Below are 11,386 nucleotides of genomic sequence, written 5' to 3'. Positions count from 1 at the left end.
GGACCCCCCAGGCGACAGTCGGGCCGCTCCGGACGGAGCCAAGACCAGGGCGCCCGGCCCCTTGTGCAGCCCCCCGACATTGCCAGCGCTTGTGCCCTCCGGCTCCGGCTTTGCCTGGCGCAGCCGGGACCAGGAGAAGTTTTAATCCCCCTTTGGCGACGACCCCGATTCCTGGCCTGCCCCCCGTTGGCCCGCCAACCCTTCCACACCCACCCGCGTTGGTGGGATGGCACCATTCACGGTGGCTGCCGGTCGCGGCTGTGTCCGTGGCTTTTCCCAGCGGGAAGCTCAGCTATTTCTCCGCGGAAGTCGTGACGTGCCCTCCCTGCCCTCCCGGCCCGACCCCGGGCGTTTGGCTGCACATGGGCCGCATCCCGGACCACAGCTGGTTTCCAGGAAAAGCCGCCGCTTTGTTGGAAGTGTACGGGGAAGCGGGACTGCAGGGGAAGTTTAGCTGAGCTGCACCCTCCCCACGCTGCCTCCAAATAAGCCAGATCCCCTGCTTTCCTTCTTTATTTCTCCCTAAAATAGTCTGGACTGGGGAATTAACGCCGCAAGAAAAGACTCTTCGGGAGAGCACAGGAGCTCAAGGGCGGCCTGCGTCGCTCTGCGCCTCGGTGCTGCTCCCCAGGTGATCCACGGCGGAAAGGTCCACAGCCTTGCGAGCCGGGCGCTGGCATAAAGGTGACAAGACCTCATTATCATACAGCTGAGGGTTTATCTCTCCCTCCCCCCCACTCCGGCCTCCCATCCATTTAACAAGCTGAAATAAAAAGCCACATGAAAGGCCTTCTCTGTGCTTGGCTTTAATGAGGGACACGCGACCCAACAATAAGCGCACGCTGCAATCAGGCCAAGGGCTTTACTGGCACACGCCAGACCGCAGCCCGGCACCGGCCACCGCCAAGCAGCTTGACACGGCCCCCGCGCCCGCCCCGCTTGCCTGCAAGTGCCCGAAGCTCCCCCTTGCTCGTCTTTTTGTGGGGCCGGGGCAGCAGCAGGAAAGTCAGGCTCCCTCCCCGCCGCCGGCCCGCCAGCCAGCCTCGGCCACCTCGCTTCAGCGCTCGTTTGCCGCCGATTTCGGCAGGGCGACTGCAGATCCCCGCCGTGCCCGTCTCCCTGCCACCACCCGCCCCTGTTTGCCCCCTTCCCCGGTGGGTTTGGGCGCCTCGCCATTAGCCGGGGTCGGGAACAGCGCCGGGCCTGCGGCAGGGGCGGCCCCCAAAGCAAGCTGCTGCGCCCCGGAGGCGGCGGCGGGGCCGTCCCGGGTGCCCGCCTGTCGGGCAAGCACCGTGTTACTTTTACTTTCCACCTGGGGCCAGCTCCCGCCAGGCAGAGCAGGTCATGCCCGCCGGCCCGGCGGCTGCGGGGCGCAGCGCTGCCCCGTCCCACCGCCCCGGGAAGCGGCCGGAGAGAGGGTGGGCGGGGGGGGCCGTGAGGGGCGCACACACACGTAGCTATCGGGGGGGAAGGAGCAAACAAACAAACTAACTAACTAACAAGCGTGTTTTTTAAACATTTCATCCTCTTTTGTTCGGGCGCTGTGGAAAAAGCCGCTCTGTGGAGAGGCGTCTGATTTTCGAGGGAACTCTCCCAGTGTGGGCGCCGTAAATATCTCAACAGATGCTTGGCTTGTTCGTAATCAGCTCGGCTCCTCGGCGGTCAGAGCGGCAGCGGCGGCGGCGGCAGCAGGGTATTAATTCTGGATATGAGGGCTCTCCGCAACATTTGGTTCTTTTTTTCCAGAAAGGAAAGATGGAAAAGGGGAGGGATCGGCCGTGAGTCTGACTGACAGTTTACATAATGAGCTTGTGAGGATGCGAGGCAACTATATAAACAGCTCGAAGGGAAGCAAGTTTTCCATTTACTGAGCGCTGCTAGCACCGGTTAAAGGAGGAGCGGTTCCACACTAAGCACTCCCCTCCGCGTCTCTCACCAAACCCACCCGGCTTTGGAGTTTATAAAGGCGACGACAGCGACCAGAGGTCGGCGGTTGGCTGCAGGATTAATTCCCAGAAGGGGACGGATCGACACCTGGATTTTACCTTCCGATTTCTGCTGGTGCTCGGGGAATATTTGAAAGAGCAGGTTGCTCAAGAAGAATCGCCGTGACGCCTCTCTTTTCTCCTTCGACCGAGAAGCGGTTGCTTGGACCATTTGAGGAATACAGGAGGAAAACTAAACCTATTAAGAACTGGAAGCTTGAATTACACAAGGATGACAGCCTTGCACATCTTTGGCTTGACGTTTCTGTTAATGATTTTGCAGCAGGTAATCGCACATCGAAAAAAAAAAAAAAGGGTTCGCGAAATGTAAAGTGGGTGATGGAAACAAGTTTGCATGGCAAAGCCGGGGTAAGGTCTGATTTGGCTATTTTGTGTGTCTCCCCTTTGTGTAGAGGGTGTCCAGCTCTGGCGTCTTCCAGCTGGAGCTGCACGAATTCGTGAACAGCCACGGGTCTCTGGCCAGCGGGAAGCCCTGCTCTCCCCACTGCAGGACCTTCTTTCGCGTTTGTTTGAAGCATTTTCAGGCAGTGGTCTCCCCGGGCTCCTGCACTTTCGGCAGCATCATCACCCCGGTCCTGGGAATAAACTCCTTCAGCATCAAGGATACAGAGAGATTTGACAGCCCCATTAAGTTGCCCTTTAACTTCACGTGGCCGGTGAGATTCCACTTTAAACCCGATTGCGATGGTGGGGCAGGAGGGCGGCAAGGGAAGGCTAATCGCAGCGCGCTGTTAATCTGTAATGTAAACAAACTACTTTCGCCTTTAGACTTAGTTCCAGAACTTCCTTTAAAGAAGAAAAAAAAAAAAAGGAGGGGGGTGGGGAGGGAAAGGGAAAAAAGATGCGATGAAAAAAGCGCATCCAGCGCACAAGCACTGGGGATAATAAGTGTTATTTGTTAAGAGAACTAACAGCAAAGGGCGGGGGGACCCGCGGTCTGCCGGAGGGCGAGGGGGAAGCGCGTAGCCGCGGGGGGAGCGCCGGTGCGGGGCCCGGCGGGCCGGAGCGGGTGCCGGGGGGCTGGGCCGGGCCGGGGGGCGGCGGGAGAGCCCCGGGGGGCCGGGCTGACGCTGGTTTCTCCCCTCCGCAGGGCACCTTCTCGCTCATCATCGAGGCCTGGCACGCGCCCGCCAACTACCTGCCGGAAGGTGACTACAGCCGCGCGCCGCCGGCAGGGGGCGCCCGCGCGGCGGGAGCGCCCCTCGCGGTCCCTCTGTCCCCCCCGTCCCGCCCCCCATCCCGAAACGGTTAACGGCCGCCCCGGCTCAGCTGTTTATACTATAACTGCAAGGCCGGCTTTATCCCACCATCAGGAGCCGGTCCCCCCACGATATCCATCAGGGGCCGCTTTGATTCTGCCCCGGCCTAATCTCCAACACAATTGCGTTTCCTCCGGTTTATTTTTGGCGTGGGAAAGCGAGGCGGGCTGCGGTGAGAAAGCCGGGAGGCTGCCAGCGAGCCCCGGCCGCCTTTTCCTGTATTTTACACCTTGCTCGAATTCCGCCCTTTGGAAAGGAATAATGGCTTTGGGATGTTTTTCAGAGCAGAGAGGAAAAGGATATTTCACGGCAGCCCTCGCTTTCAAAGGCCCCTCCGCTGAGCCCCCCTGGGCCGGGGTTAGCGCTCCCGCCCCGCACACCGCCGTGGCCACCTCTGTACGCGGGGCATACCCTTACGTACATACATACGCACACATACGTGTGTATATATATATATATGTATATAATTGCCAGCCGGGTGACCCCGCTCCGCTCCTCTCCGGCGGGGCAAGGGGTGCCTCGCCGCTCGGGGCGGGTGGTTTTCGTGGCGCGGGGAAACGTTGCGGGCGGTGTCCGGGGGCCGCTGACGCGGGGGCCGCTTCTTCCGCAGGCTCCCGGCCGCCGTCGGAGGACTGGCTCATCAGCCAGATGTCGATCCAGCGGTCGCTCTCGGTGGGCGAGGACTGGTCGCAGGACGTGCAGAGCGGCCCGCTGACCCAGCTCCGCTACTCCTACCGGGTGGTCTGCAGCGAGAACTACTACGGCGAGAGCTGCTCTCGCCTCTGCAAGCGCCGCGACGACCGCTTCGGTCACTACGTCTGCGAGGCGGACGGCAGCCTGGCCTGCCTGCCCGGCTGGACCGGCGAGTACTGCACCGACCGTAAGTGCCCCCCGCCGGGCGGCGGCTGCAGCGGGAGCGCGGCGGGGCTCCGGCGGCACCGGTGCCGCGGGAGGCGGAGTGGGGGGCGCCTCGCTGGCCCCTGCGCACCCCCGGGCAGAGCCGGGGCCTTGGCGGGCATCAGCACATGAGGAACGTGTCCCGTTCTGGCTTCCCTAGGCCTCCCCTGCCCTCCTGGGGCGTGGGTGCCCATCAAGGGGCCTTGGAGCAAACGCAGCCCCCAAGGCAGCAGGGAGCCTGTTTGGCGGAGGGAGCCGGGACCCAAAAGCACATCCCCTTGTCTGACCCTGGCTGTAGCTGCCCTCAGTCCTTAAAACACGGTGGCTTCAACGCGGTGACAAAGCACCGTGCACGGTACTGGGAGCTGCTTGGGGCCGTGTTTTCTTGCTGACCTTTCCACTCCCTGCCTGGAGAGAGAAAGCTCCACGCTGAGGACTTTGGCCCGTTTGGCTACAGCTGCCAATGCTGCGCTTCACCCTGCGAGCGTGAGCAGCAAATAAAGGGCTAGCAGAGAAGGGATCTTGGCCAATAACCCTAAATCAGAGATATCTGTTCCAAGTTAAAATGCTTGCCCCTTGCCCACACAAACGCTTCCACTGTTCCTGCTGCCAGGGGAGATGAGACAGGTGTTGTGATGTGGTAGTGGGAAACTTTGCTGTGTGCTTGGAGTCCTGATGGGTTTTTTTAGCCTTTCATTAGCACAAGGCAAAGCTGCCTCCTCTTGTTCCTTTTCGAGCAAGAGTTCATGTTTGTTGTATAAACAGAAAAACTAAAGGACAAGTTGTCAAATGTTGGCTCTCCTTGTTCACTTCCTCCTGCCGCAGAGCTCCCCGCACTGACAATTTTTAAAACAAACCTTTGAAAGTTCAAAACTGGTTTTCAAAGTATTTTTAGTTAAAGCTAGCATTTCCCCTTTTAAAAGTGTATTCTGTAGTGCCATGTGTATTTACCTAAAATTTCTGCTTTTTTATGTTCTCTTTACAGCCATCTGTCTGTCTGGATGTACTGAACAGAATGGATATTGCAACAAGCCCGGAGAGTGCATGTGAGTAGACGGAAATTGCAATCTGAACTTCAGTTAAGATGTCACCTTGTAATAGAAACTTAAACTCTTTTCCATGTCATTAATGTTTTAATTTGACTTTTATTCTAGCTGTCGTCCCGGTTGGCAAGGCCGCTACTGTGATGAATGCATTCCTCATATAGGCTGCCGCCACGGGACCTGTAAAACACAATGGCAGTGCATATGTGATGAAGGATGGGGTGGCCTCTTCTGTGATCAAGGTTAGTTTTGAAGGTTGTGCCTATGGCTCTAGATTGGGTATTCGTTGGCACTGGACTAAGGCATCTGACCCATCGGATCTAGAAATAAATTTCCACAAGGTAGATGTTCGTAGGCATCTGTTTGTACCACGGCTGTCTTACCAATATTTATGGTAATTTTGGTTGCAAACAAGCAAACCTTTTTGGTAACTGCAGTTTTTATCTTGAAAAACAAACCAACAAAACCCCACAATAAACAAACAAACAAATAAACAAAACCAAAAACATCTTGTATGATTGTTGAACAGGCAGGTTTTCTGCCTGATCCAGCTAAGTTTAACTTATTCCCTGTACAACTATAACAATTTACTAAACAGTTTCCAGCAGCAGTAAACACTATCATTTGGGCCTTCCTTATTTTGCATACAAGGAAGTTAACTCATGTGATAAGTCTGGAGCATGAGAGAAAAATCATGTAAGCAAGAATGAAAAGTACAGGTTCCATTTTAAGGTACACCAGACCACTTCCACCTATTCAACCCATTGAATCACTGAACCATAGCCAGCTGAGCAGTCATGTCCTCAAGGCCATATATGCAATGCTGGCACTGAAATCCTTAAGTGCTCAAAGCAAGCTAAGTGTTTTCAAGACAGTTACAGGATTAAGATGAAGAAGTCTGAATTAAGCAGGAAAAGTTGCAGATTTTTTTTTCTGCTTGTAGTTATCTATTAACCAGCTATATTCCAATTACTCAATGGTATTTATAGAGTTTATAAAAATTTTCTGCTTATATTCTATGAACTTGTGTGCTTAACCTCTATCTCAAATTTAAATGGGAAAAAAAATAAAAGGACCGTCAAGCTTGGCAGAGCAATTAGACAGTTTAAACTACTAACTTTCATAACAAGAGAGCATGGTAAATAAACAATAAAAGATTTATAGTGTTTGTTTAAATCTCCAAGCCTAAACATTTTTATTTCCACCCTGCCTCCCTAGAACAGCCTTGAAGCACACCTTCTAGAGGTGGGGCTCACCGGTTTAGTATGTGACATGTTGTGCACAAAGTGTCTAATGCTGTGGTGAGTCTTTTGGAGAACATATATTTACCAAGTATGTTTTCTGATTTAGTATCTAAATCCCATTGCAGCTAACGGGTTTATGCACACAAAAAAGGGAGAGTGTACCAAAGTGCTAAGAAAGTTAAATTTTTGCCAGGTCTCTCAAAATGCAGAGCTCATGTATTACAGTAACAGATGTAGCGAAACATCTAAAATCAATGATAATCTGAAACGTCTGATGATTACTGATAATAACCTGGATCATCTCCAATATTCCAATTGCTAGAAAAATTAATTCATCAAAAATTCTGCCATTTTGTTGACTAAAACATTTTTGCATGAATGTCTTCTCACAGCTGTCAAAGATGTTTTCTCTAACTCCTGGTATCTTTGCAGATCTGAACTACTGCACTCACCACAGACCATGCAAAAACGGAGCAACTTGCATGAACACTGGCCAGGGCAGCTACACGTGTGCCTGCAAACCCGGCTTTACTGGTGTTGACTGCGAACATGAGATCAGCGAGTGTGACAGCAATCCCTGTAGGAATGGCGGCAGTTGCACAGTAAGGGCATTTTAAATGTAAAGTATCGTGCGAAGCAAGGCCCGGTATCCCTTTTCAGAAATGGTTCTGTAACAACAGAACGGGAATTCGATAGTACACAGGTTCATTACTGACGCTCACCACTATCAAACTGAACCCTTCCCAAGAGGTGTCAGGGGAGGAAGTCTGTTACAGGAGGAGATGTATCATCTAGATTAGAATTAGTCAACTGATCCTTGGGTTTCTGTGGCAGCCATTATGAGAGCTTGGCAAGATCCAAGGTTGATGAGGGAGCAGATCTGTAAAAAATAAGCTTCTCAAACCAAGGTTCATACAGGAATGCCCTAAGTCTGTATTTTAATAACAAATAAAACTTCTGCTTTCTGCTATGGGAGTGTAGTGCCAGACAATATGAGGGCAATCAGCTGAAAAGCTTTCTGCGAAACAGGGTTCTGCACTTTTAGTTTCCTGCAGTCTAGTGTTTCAGGCTGGTTTTGGACCCAGTCAATGATTGATTCTGTCTCTTGATAAAGACTGATTGATTATATATACCAAATGTAATCTGATGCAGATACCAAATGTAATCTGATGCATGTTTAGATTAAGGCTAATGTCGCAAGACCCTAGCTGCCTTCTCCCAAGGCCTTGGAGGTACAGCACTTGAAAAGAAGTAACAGTTTTGTTGTGATCTAAGTGGTGGGACTTATCCATGGCAAAGCAATGTAAGCCCTTGTAAAAAAAAAAGAGCTCTCGTGCTGAGAATAAACAGCCTGATCACAGCTGCGTAGGTTGACAAATGCCATTCTGCTCTGGGAGGACCGCAGTGATCCCATTAGACAGTAGTGGTGTTAGTAATGTTTTTGCCTAGTTGCCTGTAGGCTCCCTACAACTGCATCTGCTCTGCTTGTGTGGCTGCATGATTACTGCTACACACCAAGTATGGCCGGTTCACAGCTCCTACCCCTCTCAGTCCAGCCTGCAGTTATTTACTCCCCAAATATTGCTTTTGCCACATCAGAGTGTGTATGAGAAGGGACAGAACAGCACTCAGTGCTGACCAGAAAGAAGGGTGCAAGCAGCTATCATTCGGTGGCATCAAATAACAGTGCTCTAATGTTGTGTTTTGCAGGATATGGAGAACGGTTATCACTGCCTGTGCCCCCCTGGCTACTACGGCACTCACTGTGAGCACAGCGCTTTGACGTGTATAGATTCTCCGTGCTTTAACGGCGGCACATGCTTGGAAAAAGAACAGGGGGCCAGCTACGCTTGTGTTTGCCCTTTTGGCTTCACAGGGTCGAACTGTGAAAAGAAAGTAGACAGGTGCACAAGCAACCCCTGTGCAAATGGTGAGTTTTTTTATAAAAAAAATCTCATGTCTGACTCGTTTGTGCTTTTCAGTGCAGAAGTGATAGAAATCCAATCTGACCTCTACTCTTCCTCTAATACATTAGTCCCTGTCCCCCACTGTATTCCACATCTACCCTAATTTTGGTCTCCTGCTGAGGGCTGATTTCACTGGCGTTTTCTATGCAACACAACAATGCATGAGGTTTATGATGTGATGGGGAAAAAAGTTAGTAATTAAATTAACTTCATTATGTATTTAGAAGGGGCATATTTTAAGGTACAATTAGGTAAACTAGAAGTAACTTTCAGATGTGCAGTTGTTTTGTAAAATAACCTACCTTTTCTTGATATAGTATGAAATGTTTACCAGGGAGAGGTTTAGGTTTCTGAGTGAAGTGCATTGCAGCCTAATTTTTTTTTATTTTACTTTTGTTTCCTCAGATGGTAATTGCTTTTACCTTGGCCAGATTCGTGTGTGTCGTTGTCGTCCTGGTTTCTCTGGTCAGAAATGTGAGATAAACATCAATGATTGTGCCAGAAACCCGTGTTCCAATGGGGGAACTTGTCATGACCTGATCAATGATTACACCTGCACATGCTTGCCAGGCTACAGTGGCAGGAACTGTGACATCAAAACCAGAGATGAATGTGCATCTGGGCCATGTGAGAATGGAGGCACGTGCTACAGCGGACTCTATAGTGCCAACTTTGTCTGCTACTGTCCTTCCGGCTTCATGGGCAACCGTTGCGAATTGCCAGTGTATACCGTGCCTGTTACACTTCCTCCTAAACCAGTCCCCTGGATTGCTATATCCATGGGGGTGGGGCTGGTGGCGCTGCTCATACTGTTCTGCATGATAGCAATGGTCATCAGGCAGATGAGGATGCACCCAGAGCAGGACTTGGAGACAATGAACAACCTGTCTGACTTCCAGAAGGACAATCTCATCCCAGCTTCCCAGCTCAAAAACACCAATAAAAATAAAGACCTCGAAGTGGACTGTGGGCTGGAGAAATCAAACTACAAACCCAAGAATCATAAACTGGACTACAATCTGGTAAAAGACCTGACAAGTAGAGGGACACAGGAAGACAAATATTACAAAAGTGAAAAATGTTTAGGAGAAAAGTCTCCCCTCAGACTACACAGGTGAGAATGCAATCTTCCTTCTAGTCTTTCTTAAGGCCCCTCATCTTCACACCAGTCTAGAAGCAGATGAGAAAATATGGGGAAAAACAAAACCTCGAGGAGGTAATATACAGAACCAACCAGAGCAAAGCCAGGAATCTTCATGCTGTGCTATGTATCTGGCGGCCAAATGGTATCCTTAGCCAGGTCAATTAGATAGTTTGTGCTGGGTGCTGCTCGTATGGGTACTGTGAAGGAGAATGAGTGGCTAGTCTGGTGGTGAAAGTACGAAGTGTCTTTCCTTCCTCAGCAGATATTGGAAGAAGAACAATAAAGGCATATAGTGATTAAAAATAAGCATTTTGCTTCTTAAGAAGGCAAAATGATTTGCTTACTGAGAAGAATGATAGAGTAAAAATAACTTTTCAAAAAATGTAAAGGGCAGGTATTCACTGGCTCATCAGTCTTCTGATATGTTGTGTACTGAAAGTCTTGTCTGGGGTCTGCTTGTGGCTGTTTAACTGAGGGATCTGAGGAGCACACTATTAGGCTGGACATGGCAGAAGCATAGGAAGACATTAACTATTCTTTACCTCCACTTCTCTAGTATAATGTCCTGCCATCATATAGAACATGTGAAACTTCATCCTCTGCACTCCCTCCCACACCTCCATGGCTATCTCATTCCACTCCTCCATATTCATGGTAGGTTTTGAGAGTCAGGCTTGTTAGCAGTCAAATAACATTCTTTCCTCTCTGCTCTGCCATAGTGAAAAGCCGGAATGTAGAATATCAGCGATATGCTCTCCAAGGGATTCAATGTACCAGTCCGTCTTTGTGATAACAGAAGAAAGGAATGAGTGCATCATAGCCACGGAGGTAAGTAGGTACACAGGTGAACAGGCTTAAATGCACAAAGGGGCAAATTTTCCTTTAGAATTGCATCTGAGAGGATTACTCTATTTCCAGGGATCCAAGATACTTCCCAGCATTCACCTCTTCTCTTCTGTGGCCCACAGGAGTGTCTAAGCAAACAGAGCATTCAGTGGGGAAAAATAGAGAAATTAGCAGCTCTGATTTTATTAAACCAGAGATTTTGAGTTTAGATAAGTCATTGTGAGATGAAAGCATGGAACATCAGCCCATAAAAATTCAGTACACTGTAACATATTTCCTCTTGAAATAATAATCATTCATAGGCCCATTGATGTAAAGCCATGGGTTTTTTCCCATTACTACAATGGATAATCTGTGTTCTGGGAAAACAAGCAAAGCTATAGATTTCTAGCAGAAGATGGAAGGTAGCTGAATGTCTTAGTGGACAGGCATAACAGCAATTTAGGAAGTCTATAATAAGTTAATTTCAACTTCTTGGCATTTACACTCCAGCTATATATTCTCTAACAGAAGTTAATTCTGTTTCATATGTTAATGATAAACCTGTCTAGATTTTAATGTTATTTCGAAAAGTCAGAGGACAAAATGTAAAAAAGGAAGGGCCGAGCATTGTACAATCCAAAGAATTTTAAAAGCAGCTATTGAGGAATTGACCAGTTCCTGAAGAATTACCGACCCGTTGGAAAAAGGCCTAATGGCAGTTAAAGGCAATTTAACATTATCCAATATCTGCCTTCTTCAGTGTAGCCATCTGTAGGACTAGCGTCAGGTAGTTTCAGACTCCAAGAAAGATAAGCTCTCTGTACCATATAGCAGTGATCTGTGAAGTCAGATCTGCAGGATTCTCTCTCCGTTGCCAGCGTGGATATCAGATTTCCTCTTGAAGGCAAGCTGGAACACAAGTCAACCAACAATATTAGAAGTTTAAGACTAACTAAAAGGATATTCAAAGATACAAATGACAGCTAGACGCTTCATTC

General features: G+C 49.7%; 2 protein-coding genes across 13 annotated transcripts in view; one reads left to right on the top strand and one right to left on the bottom strand.

Annotated features, from left to right (window-relative positions):
• Nucleotides 1–546: 546 nt before the first annotated feature.
• Nucleotides 547–11,386, top strand: part of DLL4 (delta like canonical Notch ligand 4) — a gene marked incomplete at its 3' end in the record, with an annotated part of 13,176 nt that continues 2,336 nt past the window's right edge. The window contains exons 1-11 of one of the 2 annotated variants that reach the window (XM_082057926.1): nucleotides 547–684; nucleotides 1,747–2,271; nucleotides 2,399–2,662; nucleotides 3,097–3,154; nucleotides 3,876–4,145; nucleotides 5,148–5,208; nucleotides 5,317–5,447; nucleotides 6,882–7,051; nucleotides 8,160–8,379; nucleotides 8,822–9,530; nucleotides 10,280–10,388. In XM_082057926.1, the coding sequence (XP_081914052.1) occupies nucleotides 2,218–2,271; nucleotides 2,399–2,662; nucleotides 3,097–3,154; nucleotides 3,876–4,145; nucleotides 5,148–5,208; nucleotides 5,317–5,447; nucleotides 6,882–7,051; nucleotides 8,160–8,379; nucleotides 8,822–9,530; nucleotides 10,280–10,388 (2,046 nt within the window). In that variant the 5' untranslated portion in view covers nucleotides 547–684; nucleotides 1,747–2,217. Of the gene's footprint in view, nucleotides 685–1,746; nucleotides 2,272–2,398; nucleotides 2,663–3,096; nucleotides 3,155–3,875; nucleotides 4,146–5,147; nucleotides 5,209–5,316; nucleotides 5,448–6,881; nucleotides 7,052–8,159; nucleotides 8,380–8,821; nucleotides 9,531–10,279; nucleotides 10,419–11,386 lie in introns of those variants that run through there. The other variant, XM_082057925.1, reaches the window with a different exon arrangement.
• LOC309442260 (uncharacterized protein) overlaps nucleotides 5,276–11,386 on the bottom strand; it is a 26,512-nt gene continuing 20,401 nt past the window's right edge. For 8 of the 11 annotated variants that reach the window (XR_014184569.1, XR_014184570.1, XR_014184571.1 and 5 more), the window contains one exon: nucleotides 10,550–11,297. Coding sequence is in view for 2 of the 11 variants with exons in the window: in XM_082057930.1 (XP_081914056.1) it covers nucleotides 10,502–10,534; nucleotides 11,213–11,297 (118 nt within the window). In the remaining 9 variants the exon portion in view is untranslated. The other 3 variants (XR_014184568.1, XM_082057931.1, XM_082057930.1) reach the window with 2 other exon arrangements.

This window comes from Streptopelia decaocto, assembly GCF_964273445.1.
Source record: "Streptopelia decaocto genome assembly, chromosome: 7".
In the NCBI taxonomy this organism is placed as follows: domain Eukaryota; kingdom Metazoa; phylum Chordata; class Aves; order Columbiformes; family Columbidae; genus Streptopelia; species Streptopelia decaocto.
This window is presented reverse-complemented; position numbering and strand designations above follow the sequence as displayed.